The sequence below is a fragment of the Podarcis cretensis genome (assembly GCF_951804945.1).
Source record: "Podarcis cretensis genome assembly, chromosome: 8".
Classification (NCBI taxonomy): domain Eukaryota; kingdom Metazoa; phylum Chordata; class Lepidosauria; order Squamata; family Lacertidae; genus Podarcis; species Podarcis cretensis.
This window is the reverse complement of record NC_137177.1, coordinates 79,057,603-79,078,035: the sequence shown is the minus strand read 5'-3', so window position 1 is coordinate 79,078,035 and position 20,433 is coordinate 79,057,603. Positions and strand designations below refer to the sequence as shown.

The following is a 20,433-nucleotide window of genomic DNA, read 5'->3' as shown; positions in this document are numbered from 1 at the left end:
ACCATTCCACTGTCGAACAGCTCTTACTCTCAGAAAGTTTTTTCCATATGTTTTATGGGACAACAGCCACATGGATGCTACTAGCCCAGAGATGGAAAGAAGACAACGTCCTGACAAGAGAGGAATGGGCAAACCAAGCTGTTGGACTATGCCAAAATATCAAAACTAACCAGAAAAGCTCAGGAACCAAGAGGATCAAATCTTCACTAAACAATGGGGAAAATTTATAATTTATCTAGGAGACTACTGTAAGCTGATGAAAACATTTGTAAGACTCTAATAACGCTTGTAATGTAGCAAATATTATGGACAATGTGGAAATATATAAGATATGGATTATGAAATAATATCCAGTTGAGAAGGTATACAATAGGACTCATGGAGGGGAAGGTGGGAAGTCCAGAGATTCGAAGATATCTCTAAATATGGATACAGTAGTGCCTCGCAAGACGAAATTAATCCGTTCCGTGAGGCTCTTCGTATAGCGGTTTTTTCGTCTTGCGAAGCAAGCCCATTGACATCTTAGCGGATTAGCGCTATTAGCGGTTTAGCGGCTTTTAGCGGATCAGCTGATAAGCGGCTTATCAGCAGATCAGCTGATAAGCGGCTTAGGGTTTAGGAAAAGGGGGGGAAAAGGGAAAAAACCCCGCAGGAACTCGCAACATTTTCGTCTTGCGAAGCAAGCCCATAGGGAAATTCGTTTTGCGAAGCGCCTCCAAAACGGAAAACCCTTTCGTCTAGCGGGTTTTCCGTCTTGCGAGGCGTTCGTCTTGCAGGGCACCACTGTATGTAATTTGGATTGTCATAATTCTATATTTGTAAAATCAAATAAAAATTACTTTTATCTATATCTATCTGTTTATCTATCTATCTATATATCTATCCATCTCTCTCTCTCTCTCTCTCTCTCTCTCTCTCGGGGTGTCACATGGAGGATGGAGCCAGTTTGTTTTCTCCTGCTCCAGAGGGTAGGACTCGAACCAATGGCTTCAAGTTGTGGGAAAGGAGATTCCGACTAAACCTCAGGAAGAACTCTGACAGTAAGAGCTGTTTGACAGTGGAGTGGGCTCCTTTGGGAGGCTGTGGGCTCTCTTTCCTTGGAGGTTTTTAAGCAGAGGTCTAGATGAGATTCATGCATTGCAGGGCGTTGGACTAGATGACCCATGGGGTCCCTTCTAACTCTACTATTCTATGCTCTACGGACGGAGCTACTTGACAGCCTCTGCCAGCCAGTGTAAACAGTACCGTACTGAGCCAAACGGACCAAAGAGCAGCTTCCTATTGCAGGATAGCCATTTTAAAAAGGTTTATGGTGGGTTTGTTTTTTTTTTTTAAAAAAAAGACAAAACAAAACAGGCTTCATTTTAAAAGGGGGGGGTGGGAAACTCACTTTTTACTGAGTCTTTTTCCACACTCTCCCGGGTCTGCCCATCTTTCCGTTTCAATTCAGCTGTAAAAATTGGCTGTCAGATTCGACTTGGCATGCCGAGCCAGGAGCTGAAGAGCAACGAGGAGTTGGAGGAAGTAAGGAGAGCATTTCAAGAGCACCACATTTTAGGCTGCTTTCCATTTCCCAGTATGGGCTTTGGAGGGTTTCTTCCCACGCAGAGAGACCTTCCAGGTTCACCTTTCTAAAGCTACAGCTCTCTCCTGGTCAGGGAAGATATGGGACTTGTTTTTAAAAAGCACAGCGCACGCACACACACAAGAGCACATAGAGATATTCCTTTGATTGGAGGAGGCATCTTTGGCACTCGGAAAGACTGGAAATTGCCAGAGACTTTTCAGAAAAAAGAAGGGGCTTAACTAAAAAGGAGGAGAGAGAATTTCTTTCAGAGGTGGGAAGGAGGCGAGACAATTGAATAACAGCCTCCTGATCTCTATCAGAGTCAATAACGGGCTCCAATTGATGCTGCCTGCCTTTGAACGGAAAGCTCTTAATCCCCCTCCCAGTCTATCCAATTATACTTGAGTGACATGTGTTTTCCAGAAAGGAAGACCAGATCAACACACACACACATACAAACACACACAGCATTAGTGGCTACTGGTCATGATGGTTGTGCTCTGCCTCTACAGTTAGAGGCAGTAAACGGTTCTGAATACCAGTTGCTGGAAACCACAGGAAGGGAGAAGGCTGTTGTGCTTGGAGGCTAACCATTGGGGCATCTGGTTAGCCACTGTGAAAACAGGATGCTAGACTAGCTGGGACACTGGCCTAATCCAAAAAGACTTTCATGTTTTTAAGTATTCATCATCATCATCATTTATTATTTATACCACACCCATCTGGCTGGGTTTCCTCAGCCACTCTGGGAGGCTCCCAACAGAATATTGAAAACACAACAAAACATCACACATTAAGAAGAAGAAGAAGAGTTTGGATTTGATATCCCGCTTTATCACTACCCGAAGGAGTCTCAAAGCGGCTAACATTCTCCTTTCCCTTCCTCCCCCACAACAAACACTCTGTGAGGTGAGTGGGGCTGAGAGACTTCAGAGAAGTGTGACTGGCCCAAGGTCACCCAGCAGCTGCATGTGGAGGAGCGGAGACGCGAACCCGGTTCCCCAGATTACGAGACTACCGCTCTTAACCACTACACCACCCTAAACAGGGCTGCCTTCAAATGTCTTCTAAAAGTCAGGTACAGTGGTACCTTGGGTTACAGAGGCTTCAGGTTACAGACGCTTCAGGTTACAGACTCTGCTAGCCCAGAAATAGTACCTCGGGTTAAGAACTTTGCTTCAGAATGAGAACAGAAATTGCGAGGCGGCAGCAGGAGGCCCCATTAGCTAAAGTGGTGCTTCAGGTTAAGAACAGTTTCAGGTTAAGATTGGACCTCCAGAACGAATTAAGTTCTTAACCCAAGGTAGCACTGTTGTTGTTTATTTCCTTGACATCTGATGGGAGAGCATTCCACAGGGAGGGCGCCACTACCGAGAAGGCCCTCTGCCTGGTTCTCTGTAACCTCACTTCTCACAGGGAGGGAACCACCAGAAGAGCTGGACCTCAGTGTCCAGGCTGAACGATGGGGGGGGGGAGAGACATTCCTTCAGATATATTGGGCTGAGGAGCCTCCATGGATCAGAAGGAGGATCAGTCAGAATAAAGCTATCAGTGGTTACTACTAGTGATGAGTGATGTCTGGTTTTTAACATTGTGATATATCACCAATGATACATCATGGGATAGTGATATATCACAATGCATGAAACAAGGATGGAGCGATGTAATTTTGTTGTATCTATATGCAGGAGTTGGTAAAGGGACAGCTGAAGGATGAGTGATTTGCTAGGAAATGGATGTTAATTAGAGATAAATCTGCAAAATAAGCAGCATGCAAAAGGGAATGAATTTGAATATATCTGAGAATGGGAAGCCAGTTTTTAAAGAAAATTTGGTTTACGCAAATTCTGATTTGGTTTGGATGTGTTATAAATTTGAAAAATGAATAAAAATTAATTGGCAAAATAAAAAAAGGATGGAGCGATGGAGAGGCATTGTCTGGCTTCGTGGTTTTTCCCGCATCGTGATTTTTTTGCATAGCGTTCACACACACAAACACACACAAAATCATGCATGATTCACAATATATTGCCAGGTCAAAAGTTATGAAACCGATATCATGATATGGACTTCAAAATGGTTTTGCATGATATACTGATATATCGCCCAGCCCTACTAGTCATCCTGGCTATGGTTTGCCTCCATGGACGAAGATAGTAATGTTTCTGGATATCAGTTGCTGAAAGCTGCAGCACGGGAGAGGGCTTTTGGGCTTGAGGGTTTCCTACAGGTTTCCAGGTGGCCCCTGTGAAGAAGATGCTGGACCAGAGCACCTTACCAGCATCCCGTTCCCGTAAGCGGCCAGTGAGTTTGTGATATCTAGTGGAGCATTCAGAATGCTTCAAGGCTATCAGAGTTGGGAACCAAGGAATTGGACAGTAGGTTGTAAATCTAGTAAAATGAAATAGAAATACTGCTTCTGATACTGCAAGTAGCACACATCTGTCACCACCAGCAGCCATTGACAGCCTTGCCCTCTATGAATTTGCCTAGTGCTATTTATTTCTTTGTCAAATCTCTACACCCACCTTTCCTTCCAAAAGAGCCCAGGGCGGCAAACAACAAGCGATAAAATATTTGAAAAAGAATTCAGTACAGATGTCAACCAGGAAGATCTCAACTTAAAAGGTTTTTGTGTCCCCCACCCCAAATGAGGAAGGTCTTTGGTAGGTGCTGAAATGACAACAGACTGTCTAATATTTACCAGGAGGAGGGAAATTCAAAGGGTAGGCGCCACATATAAGGAGGGCCTCTTGGATCAAGCCAGTAGCCCATCTAGTCTGGCATCCTGTTCTCCCAGTGGGCCCCCAGATGGTTGTGGGAAACCCCTAGACCAGGGGTCAGCAAGGCTTACCGGCCATGGGCCAGATCACTCCCACGGAGATCGTCTGTGGGCCGGGCTGGTGCAGCGTGACACCGGAAATCGTGTCTGCACATGCCCAGATGCCAAAAATTGCCCCTGCGCAGGCATGATTTTCCGCTTCTGGGCATGCCCAGAAGTGATTTTCAGTATCTGCATGTGCGTAGACACAATTTCTGGCACCGCTTGGCAAGTCCCCATGCCGCGCTGCGCCGGTTCAGCGCAGCATGTGGGGGTACTTGCCAAGCGGGCCGTTCGGTTTGGAGGCAACTTGTGGGGAGGTAAAACGGTCTTTGTGGGCCGCATCCAGCCCATGGGCTGACCCCTGCCCTAGACAGAACCCAAGCACAAGAGCACTCTTCCCTTCTGTGGTTTCCAGCAATTGGTATTCAGAAGCCTAGCACCTCGGACAGCAGCCACTGATAGCTTTCTCCTCTGTGAATTTGTCTAATCCTCTTTTAAAGGCATTCAACCTGGTTGCCATCACTGCCTCCTGTGTGAGTTTGTTCCATAGTTTAACCAGGTGAAAGGTAAAGGTAAAGGACCCCTGGATGGTTAAGTCCAGTCAAAGGCGACTATGGGGTTGTGGTGTGCATCTCACTTTCAAGCCAAGGGAGCCAGTGTTTGTCCACAGACAGCTTTCCGGGGCATGTGGCCAGCATGACGAAACCACTTGTGGCACAATGGAACACCGTGATGGAAACCAGAGTGCATGAAAATGCCATTTACCTTCCCGCCACAGAGGTACCTATTTATCTACTTGCACCAATGTGCTTTCGAACTGCTAGGTTGGCAGGAGCTGGGACAGAGCAACGGGAGCTCACTCTGTCATGGGGGTTCGAACCGCTGACCTTCTGATCAGCAAGCCCGAGGCTTAGTGGTTTAGACCACAGCGCCAACCCGCATCTGCACTGCATGAAGAAGGACTTCCTTTTAACTATCCTCAATCTTCCAATGTGCAGCTTTATCGGATGTCCCCCAATACCTGCAGACAGCTGAACTAGCCTGAAAGCCTCTCTGGTTTTGCAGCCTAGATCTGCTTGAACTCACATCCTCAGAAACTCGGCCGGGTATTCCTCTCCCTTCCTCCTCGCCCTCAACATCAGGTGTGTCAAACGCCAGCCTTGATGCTTCTGGAGCATCCAGATGGCCAGAGAACATTGCTCCTTCTCGCCCACCCTCGGCACACCTGCCGTCCTCTTCCAACAACGCTTCGGCAGAGAGATCAGCCCACCTTTTTGGCTGCAAGGAATGTTCTCCATTAACAAGGCCTGGCAAAGTTCGAGGCTTTCATTGTGCCAGTTCACAGAGCGTGCGGCCCCTGGGCAGATGGCAGGGGAAAGGTGTGGAGCCACTGTGTGCTTAGCAGAGTGGTTTTTGCTTTTAAAATGCACAAACACACACCACAACCTACAGATGACCAGGTGTTCAAGAGGGAAGGCATAAGAACCTGAGAAGAGCCTGATGGATCCAGCCTATGGACTAGTCTAGCATCCTGTTCTTACAGTGGCCAACCAGATGCCTCTTCTGGGAAACCTGCAAGCAGGATTTGAGCTCTCTTTCCCCTCCTGAGGTTTCCAGCAACTGGTGTTCAGAGGCATTGCTGCCTCTGACCGTGGAGGATGAGTGCAGCCATTTTAGCTAGTAGCCATCGAAAGCTTTGGTGTCCGTCACTGCCTCCTGTGGAACCGAATTACACAGGAACTCAGCTGAAAGATTGGCTGCTTCTCGAAGACACTGATGTACTAGATCTGGAAGGTTTTGACAATGCGTTTGGTTGGCATGCATATTTATGGTATGACAAGGTTAAGATCAATAAGAATTTCAAGAACCATATTGTCAGAAAAGCAGTGTTTAATGTCTGGACAAAATACAAAGACTTATTGGAAAACAAAACTCCAAGGTGGCTTTCACCATTGGAAGCTAAGGCCCGGAAAAGACTCAATATGGAGGCCAAATGGCTGAAGTATTGGGAAATATTAGAAAAAGATGGAGATAATTGGAAATTGCAGAGTCAGGAGAAGATGAAAGACAAAGTGCGAGATTGGTTACATTATGCTCAGATTAAAGAAGTTTTTAAACTTGATAAAAAGTTAGGATTCCAGGTGGAAAAATCAAAGTTAGAAACGGAACTGTTAGAGCCTAAGACTAAGGTACTCTCAAGAATGTATAACTTGCTGTTAAAATGGAACACACAAGATGAAATGGTTAAATCGGCTATGATAAAGTGGGCACAGGACATTGGGTATAATATTATGTTTGAGGACTGGGAAAAGTTATGGACCATTGGGCTGAATTTCACTGCATGTAATGCTTTGAAAGAAAATGTAATGAAAATGATATATAGATGGTACATGACCCCAGTCAAACTTGCAAAAATATACCACTTGTCTGATAATAAGTGTTGGAGATGCAGGGAAAGTGAAGGAACGTTCTTTCACCTCTGGTGGACTTGCCCTAGGGTTAAGGCCTTCTGGGAAATGATATACAATGAGCTGAAAAAGGTATTTAAGTATACCTTCCCTAAGAAACCAGAGGCCTTCCTTTTGGGCATCGTTGACCAGAGGGTGCTAAGGAATGACCGAACATTTTTTATGTATGCAACAATAGCAGCAAGGATACTCGTTGCGAAGCATTGGAAAACCCAAGATCTACCCACACTGGAAGAATGGCAGATGCAACTGATAGACTATATGGAACTGGCTGAGATGACTGGCAGAATTCGAGACCTGGGAGAGGAGACGGTGGAAGAAGATTGGAAGAAATTTAAGGACTATTTGCAAAAATATTGTAAACTGTATGAATGTTAAGGAGGATGCTTGATCACAAACAACTTGGCACCATTGAATTAGATAAACTGAACTATGAAGATAAGCTAAATTTAGGAAAAAATCAACTTTTAGATAATGATTAGGCTAAACTAAAAAGTTTTAAAAAGTCAAATGAATATATCTAAAATTTAAGATATAACATTGGAAAATTAGATAAGGTGGGGACAAGGTGATAAATTGCTGAATTAATTTTTATATTTTGGAACGTAGGAGAGGGAGATGTGAGGAAGTCCAAAAAGGATAAGAAAATATGTTATGAAATGTGATGTTTTTTGTATGTTTCGTTTATTATGTTATAATTTAAAAAAAACTATTAATAAATATTATATAAAAAAAATACACAGGAACTCAGCAACTTGGAGGAAAAAGTGGGATAGAAGTGCAATAGATATAGGACACAATATAGATTTTAACATCTGGGGAAAACTCTGGAATAGCGACTTGAAGTTTACTACGTGCTATTCTTTGAAGGTGAACTACCTGAAAATGATTCGCAGATGGTATTTAACTCCGAGTGGCTTTGTTAAGATGCATAAGACTGAATCAGATAAGTGCTGGAGATGCAAAGAGGTGGAGGGAACATTCCTTCACATGTGGTGGACTTGTAAAAGGGTAAAAGAGTACAGTGGTAACAATAACAATAACAATAACAATTTATTATTTATACCCTGCCCATCTGGCTGGGCTTCCCCAGCCACTCTGGATGGCTTCCAACAAAATATTAAAATACAGTAATGCATCAAACATTAAAAGCTTCCCTAAACAGGCCTGCCTTCAGATGGTGCCTCCAGTTATGAACTTAATTCGTTCCGGAGGTCCGTTCTTAAGCCAAAACCGTTCTTAACATGAGGAGCGCTTTAGCTAATGGGGCCTTCCGCTGCCGCCGCACCACCGGCGCACAATTTCCATTCTCATCCTGGGGCAAAGTTCGCAACTAGGGGCATCTAATTCCGGGTTAGCGGAGCTTGCTACCCAAAGCATTTGTAAGGAGGACGGTATGCAACCCAAGGTTCCACTGTATTGGGAAATGATCCATAACGAATTGAAAAAAATGTTTAAAAGTACTCCCCCCCAAAAAAAAAACACACCAACAGAGTACTTTCTGTTGGGGATAATTCAAACTGAAAATTTCAGGTGTCAAAAAAGGTTATTTATGTTTGCCACTGCTGCGTCCCGTGTTTTGTTAGTCCCAAAATGGAAAACAAGCGAAGTCCCAACCAAAGAAGAATGGCAACTTAAGCGGACAGAATATGCACAACCTGTAGACTTCACATATAAAATAAGTGAACAAGAAGAATATACATTTAAAGAAGACTGGAAAGCGTTTATTGAATAAATGGGAAATAATTGTGTACAGCTGAGAACGCTGGCAGCATTAAGATAAATTCAAGAGTGTAAATAAGTTTTGATGGATGCAATAATGGAATACCGATTGGTATAGTTTTTGTAAAATATGCAGGGATTTGTGATATGTAAAATAAACCACGGAAAGAGAAGAAAGGAAGTCATTGATATTTTAAGGATGAGTAAAATGAGTATTTTAAATTGCAAAATAGAAAATTTAATAAAAACTATATGTTTGTGTGTGTGTGTGTGTGTGTGTGTGTGTGAGAGAGAGAGAGAGAGAGAGAGAGAGAGAGAAATATTAGATGCTGTGTATAATGCTAGTAAACCCACTGATGCTAGCAAACACAAGCCTAGGTTCATTAAGTTAAAGGGGTCTACTCTGAGTAGGACTTCAGCCTCTGCCAGTGTAACCATGTCCCAGTGAGGGGCAGTCGGTTTTTAATATTTCATTGTAAGTCACCCAGGGAATGTTTATGGATGGGCTGGCCGTATCAGTCTGAATAATAATAATGCAGCTAGCAGTGCCTCATATTCCGAGGACAGGATGAAGACCTTTGCTCTTCACAAGGCTCTTACTGAGTAAAAGCCAGGCAAGGGGTGCATCAGGTGAAAAAACCATACGATGAACTATTCATGGGCAGTGGATGCCAGGGCCGCTGTTCAACATTAATTGGCTTGCCGGACCCCAAACAAACGTCTATCAAAACCCATTATTCAGCGTCCAACAGAGCAGGGGTGGAAAAACAGTGCTGCCCCCAAGGTCTCCCCATCTGGTCCATGGCCTCCCTGGCTCTCCCACTCCTACTCATTATCCAGCACCGGAATACATCTTGGAATAAAACCTCCATCAAAAACAAAAGGAGCTTCTGCCAGCCTAACTGAAATATGTGAATATTTGGGGGCTGTTTATGGTCAAGGAGGGAAAGGTTAACACCTCCACTCAAAACCAGACCCATTTAGGCTTCCCCCCACCCAACACGCAAACATTCAGACACACCTTTTACTGTTTCAATGGAAGGCTATTTCTAAGCCTTATTTACTCCCCCAATGTCAAAAGTGTGGCATTTACTGAAACTGTGGAGTAACAGCACCTTTTTCTTTAAAAAGAAAAGAAAAAAGGAACTGGTTGTCTTTAATTAATGGTAGATTCAGTGCTTTTTTTTCTGGGGGGACACAGGGGTACACATACCCCTAAACATTTTGTGAATGTTTTGTCCATTTACTGTATTTATTTCCCCTGATTTGAACTATAAAATGGTGATTTTCTTGAGTCAAAATGAGAGTACAGTGGTACCTCGGGTTACAGACGCTTCAGGTTACAGACTCCGCTAACCCAGAAATAGTACCTCAGGTTAAGAACTTTGCTTCAGGATGAGAACAGAAATCACACGCCGGTGGCATGGTGGCAGGATGAGGCCCCATTAGTTAAAGTAGTACCTCAGGTAAAGAACAGTTTTGGGTTAAGAACAGACCAACGGAACGAATTAAGTTCTTAACCCAAGGTACCACTCTACCACTGAACATTTTTATTTTTATTTTAGAAAAAAAGCACTGGGTAGATCAGGCTTCCTCAACCTTGGCCCTCCAGATGTTCTGATACTACAGTTCCCATCACCCCTGGCCACTGGGTCCTGCTAGCTAGGGATCATGGGAGCTGCAGGCCAAAAACATCTGGAGGGCTGAGGTTGAGGAAGCCTGGGGTAGATCCATGGAAATTAAACTATGGAACTCACTGCCACAAGAGGCAGCAGCGACCACTGTCAACGGCTTTAAAAGAGACAAATTCATGGAGGAAAGGGCTATCAATGGAAACTAGCCACGATGACCATTGCGCTGTCTCCACAGTTGGAGGCAGTGGTGCTTCTGAATACCTATTGCTGGAAGCCACAGGAGGGGAAAGGGCTTTTGTGCTGATGTCCTGCATGTGGGTTTCCTACAGGAATCTGCATGCGGGACTATATGGGCCTAAGTGAAGGATGCCAATTAACTTCAATGGGCCTTGTTCCAGTGGTGCCTCGCAAGACGAAATTAATCCGTTCCGTGAGGCTCTTCGTATAGCGGTTTTTTCGTCTTGCGAAGCAAGCCCTTTGACAGCTTAGCGGATTAGCGCTATTAGCGGTTTAGCGGCTTTTAGCGGATCAGCTGTTAAGCGGTTTATCAGCGGATCAGCTGATAGGCGGCTTAGCGGCTTAGGAAAGGGGGGGAGGGAAAAAAACCCGCAGGAACTCGCAACATTTTCGTCTTGCAAAGCAAGCCCATAGGGAAATTCGTTTTGCGAAGCGCCTCCAAAACGGAAAACCCTTTCGTCTAGCGGGTTTTCCGTCTTGCGAGGCGTTTGTCTTGCGGGGCACCACTGTATAAGAAAAACTGCTCCCTTTCCCTTATGGGGTATTCTGGAGCACGTATAGAGTCCTTAAGTGGGTTCCCTATCGGTGGGAAGAAACAGAGGCCAACCAAAGTATATTGAGAAGCAAAGCGGCTAGTAAGCCTGGCTTTTATTCAAGGAACTGTTGCAACAAGATTAACATACGCAGGAGGGAGGAGAACCCTGAACAATGGTGTGCAAGCCTTTATATAGACTTTTGAAATTGCCCACCCTGTAGGCCCGACCACCCCCCAAAAACATCATACATACATCACAGGAGGCAGTCTCCAGCAGAAATCCTGCCTGCCAGGATACCTGACAGTGGTCACTGATTGCATTTCCTGGGCAGTCTGCAGGGGCGGAGAAAGGGGGGTGCAGTGGGGGTGGGTTGCCCCAGGTGTCACCACTGAGGGGGTGACAAAATGGCGGGTGGCACTCATTGTGGGGCCTGCAGCACGCCTCAGCCACGTGTCTCTCCTGGGAATGACGCGGTGGCTTGGGCACCCACAGGCTCCGCAATGCCCCAAATGGTCCGCCCACTGCCTCCCCTCCAGCTGTAGGGTGGCTGAGTGGGAGGAGGCAGGCAGACTCCTTGGAGGCCCCGCGGGCCATGCTGCCCCAGGCACCCGGTCTGCTTGCTCTGCCACTGACAGTCTGGCCATTCTTTTGTGATGGTTAATACCTTAGTTCAGGGGTCAACAAACTTTTTCAACAGGGGGCCGGTCCACTGTGCCTCAGACCTTGTGGGGGGCCGGACTATATTGTGGGGGGGACAAATTTCTATGCCTCACAAATAACCCAGAGATGCATATTAAATAAAAGGACACATTCTTCTCTTTACATGAGTAGACACACTGGTTCCCAGACCGTCCGTGGGCCAGATTAAGAAGGCGATTGGGCCGGATCCGGCCCCCAGGCCTTAGTTTGCCTATCTGATTCCAGGTCACAGGCTCACCCTATTCATACACAAATACGCCCTTAAGACAGGATTTGCAAGCAAAAAGGCAATGGGAAGGCTTTCCCCATTTGCCTCCCTTACTTCAGAGGGAGGTCATTGGGAGAGTCAAAATGGCTTCAGGATTGCTCCTCTGTCCTATTTCAGACACATGGTTCATATATTTAGGTATTTGTGCATCAATGAATATTTATTCTATATTTGAGACCTTAAAATTCTTATAACAGTCTACTGTGAGCATTACAACCTGTAGTATATGATACCAGGTGTGTGGGTGGGCTTGTGGGAAATAATTTCATAGGCTAAATCAGGGTCTCTCACTCCTAACTAGACCCATGGCCTTGTGTTCTCCACCACCGGTGTAGGAGTTTGAGAGATCCCACGTTCAGATCTCGCACTGAGCCACGAAGCTCACTGGGCGGCTATTGGCCAATCTGTCTCTGTTTACCTCCGAGAGTTGTTATGAGGACAAAACAGAGAGGAGGAGAACGACTCGAGCTGCCTTCAGCTCCAAACTGGCATTCCACAGTTCTACAAAAGCCAGGAAAATAAATATGTAGATACCACTTCATTTCTCCCCAAAGAACAGCTCCGATTGTTCCCTAGTATTTTAGGCACATGGATAATTAATCTGAAAGGGACAATTCTCTCTCTGTTTTTTAAGATGCTGGCAGTGAAATCTATTTGATCTCATTTGCTGTCGATACACCCTACATTCGCTGAAACATTTCGGGGAAGCTTCCACAGTAAAAGCCACTTCTATTTTCGGTACTTAATTTAGCCTTGCCTATGCATTTCAAGGGACGCAGGTGGCGCTGTGGGTTAAAGCCTCAGCGCCTAGGGCTTGCCGATCGAAAGGTCGGCGGTTCGAATCCCTGCGGCGGGGTGCGCTCCCGCTGCTCAGTCCCAGCGCCTGCCAACCTAGCAGTTCGAAAGCACCTCCGGGTGCAAGTAGATAAATAGGGACCGCTTACCAGCGGGAAGGTAAACGGCGTTTCCGTGTGCGGCTCTGGCTCACCAGAGCAGCGATGTCACGCTGGCCACGTGACCCGGAAGTGTCTCCGGACAGCGCTGGCCCCTGGCCTCTTAAGTGAGATGGGCGCACAACCCCAGAGTCTGTCAAGACTGGCCCGTACGGGCAGGGGTACCTTTACCTTTACCTTTATGCATTTCAAAAAAGGAGAATTTTTTTTCTTTCTTGGAAAAGCAACCCCTACTCACAGATCCTTCCTAAGCAGCCAAATAAAAGAAATTACATGATTCTTGTTTTGACAGAATGAATCTATCATTAATATTTTCTAGCAAAGAATTCCAAGCTACAAGTTTTTAAAATTACTGAACGCACTGACTGGCAGCAAGTCCTCTGGGTTTCAAGCAGGGAATGTCTCCTAGCCCCACCTGGAAATGCAGGCAGCCAGCCATCGATCTATGTTTAAAAGCCCCCAATGGAGAGTCCCCCCACCTTGATCCAGAGTCCTGCTGGATCACAGCAAAGGCCCATCTAGTCCAGCTTCCTGGTCTCTCAGTGGTCAACCAGCTGCCCCAATGGGAAGCCCACAAGCAAGACCTTAGTGCCACAGTTGGAGCTCATCCAGACTTCAATTTGTGTCACATTCCGAGGCAGAGGTCTGCACTTCAAAGCTCTCTGTCTGAACGTTCAGTTGAAACATTTTTCGCTCTTGCGTTTCCCCTGCCAAAATCCACTCTTTGCTGCTGAATCGGAGCAAACAGCAATCCCTGAATTGTCATTTGCTCCAATTCGGCAGCGAAGAGTAGGTTTTCACAGGGAAAGCACTAGGGCAAAAAAAAGTGCTCGGAAAGGGCGCTTTAAAGAGCAGACCTGTACCTAGAAAGCAGGGGGCAAAAGGCAAGTAAACCCCACCTCTGGTTTTCAGCAACCGGCATTCAGAAGTTCACTGCCTCCGATGGTAGAGGGGCAACACAGCCCTTGTGGCTGGTAGGCACTGATAGACTTACCCTCTTCCATGATTTTTAAAGCCATCCACATTTGTGCCCCTCGCTGCCTCTTGTATTGCTATCTACCTGGATAATATCTCACAGAAGCTCCCTGTGGATTGGGCAGACTCTGCAAGGATGGTTTCATTTAACAGCTTGCAACTAACAGCCTTGTGGAACCTCCACCTTGAAGGCAGCCTACCCCCGAAGGCCAGATCCTGCACGGACAAAGGAGAGAAAACTATCCTCATCTTGCTTTCCTTCAAAGCCTCCTGGAGTCATCCATTGGAAATTAGATGCTGGTCCTAGATCGGCAGCGGGGAAACAGAGCGTGTTTGATCTAGGAAGGTTCTTCTTTTATGTTCCTAAATTTGTACTCTGGACATGTCTTCAAAAGCAAAGGAGATTGTTCCAAGCCTTGCTTTGTTCTTTCCCCTCTGCAGCTCAGAGTTATCTGAAGTCAAGCTTCTTCCTAGCTCACCTTCCACCTCCTGGTCAAATGCCAATAAAATAAAGGTAAGGGTACCCCTGCCCGTACGGGCCAGTCTTGACAGACTCTGGGGTTGTGCGCCCATCTCACTTAAGAGGCCAGGGGCCAGCGCTGTCCGGAGACACTTCCGGGTCACGTGGTCAGCGTGACAAAGCTGCATCTGGCGAGCCAGAGCCGCACACGGAAACGCCGTTTACCTTCCCGCTGGTAAGCGGTCCCTATTTATCTACTTGCACCCGGAGGTGCTTTCGAACTGCTAGGTTGGCAGGCGCTGGGACCGAGCAGTGGGAGCGCACCCCGCCGCAGGGATTCGAACCGCCGACCTTTCGATCGGCAAGTCCTAGGCACTGAGGCTTTAACCCACAGTGCCACCTGCGTCCCTCAAATGCCAATAGAGAGACACAAACTCTGCTTTCCAAAACTCCATGCATATTTTAAAGGTCATTCTGGATATCTTAAGGGCCACCTGATCCCTTATATCCTTGAACCATCAGTGAGATCTTTGAATGAGGCCAGATTCACACCACACATTTTAAGTGCGATGATACCACTTCAAACAGTCACGCCTTACCCCAAATAATTCTGGATGCTGACATTTGTTAAGGGTGCTGAGAGCTGCTAGGAGGAACCCCTCCCACTCCCTAAGCTAGAATTCCCAGAACAGTTTAACAATTAATCCATCTTCCCAGGGATCTCTGGGAACTGTAGTTCTGAGAGTGGAATAGATGCCTCCTAGCAACCCTCAGGACCCTTTACAAACTACAGTTCCCAGGGTGGCTTGGAGGGGTGGGGAGAAGTCATGACTGTTTAAAGTGGTATGATAGTGATTTAAATGCATGGTGCAGACAGGGCCTTATAAACAACATTCTGGATGGGATTGTTCGTTAAACTGGTCTGGGAATTGTAGCTCAGGGGAGGGAACAGGGAGTCTCCTAACAACTCTCAGCACCCCTAAAAAAAAACAACAGTTCTCAGAATGCTTTTTGGGGAGATATGCCTGTTTAAAGTGTCATCATAGCACTTTAAATATATGGTGTAATGTATCTGGGGTCTCCATTTCTGCCTCCCCCCCCCCCGTGGGTCAGCCGCATGACTTGCAACTACCAGAAGCTGTGCATTCGGTGTATTGGGCTTAAGCCTGTGGAACTCCCTCCCACTTGAGATTAGACAGGCACGCTCTTCTGCTTAGCTTTCGGTGCACAACAAAGGCTTTCTCATTCCAGCAGGCATTTTAAAGTAGTGTCTGGTTTTACCCCGACTTTTTATTTCCTTTATTCTCTGCGGGGTTCATATTTATGGGCGCAGCTGAAACATGCTGATGATTACGCCGTATTTAAATAAATAATAGCACAAACCTAGATGGAAGCCTAGCAACTGAAGTCACTATTGCCTAGAAAAGGCCGGGAGAAACAGAATGAGAGTGAGAAAAGGGAGATTGATTTTCTTCGTCTTTTATCATACCGGGAAGCTTGTCATCAAATCTGGCTTTCTGCCTCGGAAGCGGAGGAATACAAATGGATGGACTGAAAAACTAGAATTCTTACCGGGGTGGGGTGGGGTGGGGAAGGGTTGACAGAAGCAGTGAGAGAAGACAGCACTGGAGTCCTGATGTGCACTGCTTTCCACATAGCCAAGAAAAAACAAGTTACATATATTTCGCTTTAAGTAGGGCAACCTCTCAACCAGCAAATTCCGCCCCACAGTCACTGATAGGGGGAATTTTCTAGGGATTTTCCTTCCCCGGACTTTCCTTCCCAACCCCAACCCCCGTGGAATTTTATTTCCACTTATGAACTATTTATAGTCCATAGTTTATAGTTATGAACTATAAATAAATACATAAATTTCTAAATAAATCCTCCAGGAATTTGTCTAATCCTCTCTTAAAGCCATCCAAGTTGGCAGCTATCCCTGCTTCTCGTGGGAGCAAGTACCACAGTTTAAATATCCGCTGTGTGAAGGAGGACTTTCTCTTATCCGTTCCGAGTCTTCCAACATTAGCAGAGGTGATCACTTTTTAATCACAGGTATTTGCAGTATAATTTATGCAGGCTCGTAACAGTAATTAAGCACAGGTTTCGGGAGGAAAAACCAGACGGGAGAATTTTCCTAATGAAGAAAGGGGATATTGGGAAGAGTTGGGGGCTGATCCTATGGTCACAGCTTTTAGGAAGCTCAGGAACATACATGGGTAGGTGTTGTTGGTGAAGGACCTGAGGTTAGATTTGCAATGCTGAGCTCATTAGGATAACTGAGAAGAACACACACAACACCTTTCCTTTCAAGAAGGAATACCAAATGGGTCGTGGAACCGATAAAAGCCAGCAGCAAGATAACAAGAATAAAAATCAAGTTGCAAAAATAGAACTGCCCATAATTGAAAGAGATCTTATTAAACATAAACAGCTGCATTGCAACACCCGTAATTAAAATATGTAATAGGCGAGCCTATGAACACAGAATAACAAAACAGCAATCAGAGCAGGAGACTCAAACCAGATCAGAGAAAGGTTTGTCAAAGCAGGTGTATCCTTGTAGCACGCCGGCACTGATGGGGTCGCTCATATTTCAACTTGGAGGGCATTCCACAACACTGGCGCTACCAGGGGGAAAAGCCCGCTTTCAAGTTACCGCATGCTGATAATCACCAGGCACTGGCAAACGTAACTGGGTTGCATTTCTTGATCTTAATGCCTTTATGGGCCAGATGGTCAATTCTTGTTGCACACAAACACACTCCTGCAAGCTAGCCGAGTTTGATTCCGATGGCAGGGAAGATAAGGGGAGACACAACACTAGCTTTCAAATGGGTGAATGGTTGCCACACAGAGCATGGGAAGCTTATACCGAAATCAAACCACTGTCCCACCTAGCTCAGTACTGTCCACACTGATTGGAAGCAGCACTCCAGGGTTCCGACAGGGGCTTCCCCAGCCCTAGTGAAGGACAGAACCTGCGAGCTTTTGCATGCAAAGCAGGTGATCTACTGCTGAGATCCCCACCGGAAAGAAAATAAGATTCCAGTCATCATGGTTCTGATGGGATGACTCAGACAGGGACAAATGAAGCTAGCTGCCCGATACAGAATCAGACCACTGGTCCAAAGAGCTTGGTATTGTCTACACTGACTGGCAACAGCTCTCCAAGGGTTTAAGGCAGCTTTCTGTGTTTGTACAACTTCCACATCGCCTGCCACTCCACTTTCTCTGTGGGAAACCACAAACATAGCCAGACACCCAAGCAGGATGATGTCTAGAGGGAGCTGGGGTGGAAAGGGAAGCCACAACTAATCCCACTGTCACCCAAGGGATGCTGCCTTATCTCAAGTCAAGACAATTAGCCCATCTAGTAAGAGCTGTTGGAGTGGAAAGGACTCCCTCAGGAGGTGGTGGACTCTCCTTCCTTGGAGGTTTTTAAGCAGAGGTTGGATGGCCACCTGTCATGGATGCTTTAGCTGAGATCCCTGCATTTCAGGGGGTTGGACTAGATAGCCCTTGGGGTCCCTTTCAACTCTACAGTCCTATGATTCTAGTTCCATGCTGTCAGTACTGACCAGCAGAAGCTCTCCAGCCTTTTTTGTAATCTCCCCAGCCCTGCGCAGAACCTGAATCTGGGGCCTCCCCCCCACATGCAAAACGTGTTTTCCTAACACTGAGCTCAGACCCTTTTCCTTCAAAATAACACAAGGTTCTAGTCCTCATCGAGTCAGAAACAAAGGAGGCTGCCTTATGTACTCTTGGCATATCAGTGGTATATAAAATAATAATAATAATAATAATAATAATAATAATAATAATAAATGAATGAGACCCAATGGTCCATCAAGCTCTGCACTGCTCACTCCAGGGCCAGTTTCAAACAGTTTTCTCCAGAACTAACTGGAGATGCCAGGAATCAAACCTGGGGACATCCTGCATGCAGAGTGGTTCCTCTCCCCCTGAGTCATGGCTGGATCAGGCTCCTTTGCCAACTATCTCTTTATATCCTCCCCGCTTTCCACAGCTACCAACCAGACGCTTCTGGGAAGACTATAAGCAGAAGGTGAAGGCAACAGCGATCTGCTAGCCAGGCTCCACATCATCAAACATATGCCAGTGAAACGTCCACACTTCATAAAACATATTTGCTCGGTTCAGAGTCTTTAAATAAAGCAAGCAGGTGAGAGCTTTTACCCGGCGTCGGCACATAGGAAGTACAACAGATCAGACCACTGGTCCATTTAGCTCAGGACTGTCTGCCCTGACTGGCCATGGCTCTCCAGGTTTTCAGAGAGGGGACAATCTCAGCGCTACCTGGAGATTCCAGGGATTGAACCTGCAACCTTCTGCATGCAAAGCAGATGCTCTACCACTGAGCTATGGTCTTCTTCTGCAGGAGAGCTCCATTGGGAACTGGGGAAGTGACCCCCCCCCATTTAGTGAGCTTCTAATTGAGGAGTGCCATTCTTCATGTTACTGAAAGATTTGAATTAGTGGTCCTTTGCCTCCCTTGGGACACCCTCTCCCCACCAGTGCTGTTTCACGCATCTTCATTTTTCCTCCACCTCTCGCTTTACTCCATAAAGTTGTCGTTTTTTAAATATCAAGTTTGATTCCTACCTCTTGGTTGGACACAGGATCACTTTTGTTTAGCTGAAGTTGGCAGAAGATGGCAAGGGGAAAACTTCTCTTCTCAGCAGAAGCTGGGGTGGTGGGGGTGCCGCAAACAACCTCCCACAAAGCACACACGCCACAACACTCTTTTGAGCCAGGATCAGGGCACCAGCCTCCTCCCTCCCTCTAGAGCAAAGGTGCCAGAGAAATTTAATCTCTAGGCAGATATCAAGGGGATCCCAGAAGGCACACCCCACTAATAAACAAACAAAACCCTTAGCAAGCAAAACACTCCTTTTTAAAGTATGGGTACACTTAGAATCACAGAAAGCAGGATAACCTTAATGTCTCACAAGCATTAGGTTATAATTCTCCACTCCCAGCATAGCTACAGTGTAGAAAACACATTGACACCCCCCCCCCCCAAAAAAACAACAACATAGACAATGACAAAAAAACCCTTGGGCACAGATTTGAGGCAAGACCTCTGATTTTATATTATGCTTTTGAATTTTTGTAAGTCGCTTGAAGGTTCCTTATATTGCATTGCGAGTAAGAATTCAAAATAATAATAACCTCCAATGCAGACTCAGGATAAACCACCCGCCCTCCAGCTGCGAAGACTTAGGAACGCCAGTTAGCACTTGGGAATCAATAGATACCACTAATGGGCACACACAAACACCCCTTCTCTCTCCCCAGTTAAAATACAGAAAGCTTGCTCACTCTCTAGGAACAGGTATATAGCCTAGCCTCCGCCCCCCGTCCCCCAAAAATACATAGGGCGTAAATTCAACCAGGGAAATCTGCCTCTCCGTCCCGACCAGCAAACCGATCTCCACTACAATCGCTGGCTCGGAAGCGGGCAACTAATAAGGCATCCACCTCCCACAAAATAATTATAATAAATCTGAAGGCACTCCGTTGCAGAGCACGACCAGAGACCGCTACCTCTTTAGTGCTGGTGTGAGGGCGCTCAAGGGACCACTCCCTCATGCAAAGGAGAGGTGGGGAGACACCACGGGACAATGGCGCCTTCCCCCAGCACGGCCAGGGCGCGCGTAGGCAAGTCAGGCAGCCACCCACCCGCGCTCCTCTCACCAAGCGCCACGCCGGGAAGTAGCGCCCAGCTCACAAGCTTCCACCGGCTCCTGCCGCAGCTTTTTATACTCCGCCTCGGCTGCTCGGCTTCCGAGAATCCTGGCCTCTACCAACGCCTCGCCTGCAGGAGGGGAGGCAGAAGGGGCACCGAATCCTTTCCCGGATTGTGCGCCTCCTGCGTCCGGCTCGCCTCCGGCTTCTCCAAATTGGAGAGCTTCGCGCGTAAGTGGGATGGAGGTGGGGGTGTATTTCATTTACGCACGACCCTCGCCTCCCCCTGCGAGGACGGACGCGATGGTATGGGCTTTTGAGCGGGAGGGAGGAGGAGGAGCCCTCGGCGTGGAGGGGGAAAGGGAGATTTTAAGCAGG

The 20,433-nt window shown here is 46.5% G+C and overlaps 1 protein-coding gene across 2 annotated transcripts in view; it reads right to left on the bottom strand.

Annotated features, from left to right (window-relative positions):
• The window catches only part of DISP3 (dispatched RND transporter family member 3), a 99,050-nt gene extending 78,872 nt beyond the window's left edge, over positions 1 to 20,178 (bottom strand). Inside the window, exon 1 of one of the 2 annotated variants that reach the window (XM_079986759.1) lies at positions 19,915 to 20,178. In XM_079986759.1, coding sequence (XP_079842885.1) covers positions 19,915 to 19,959 — 45 coding nt within the window. In that variant the 5' untranslated portion in view covers positions 19,960 to 20,178. Of the gene's footprint in view, positions 1 to 18,969; positions 19,386 to 19,914 lie in introns of those variants that run through there. The other variant, XM_079986761.1, reaches the window with a different exon arrangement.
• Between the last annotated feature and the right edge of the window lie 255 nt (positions 20,179 to 20,433).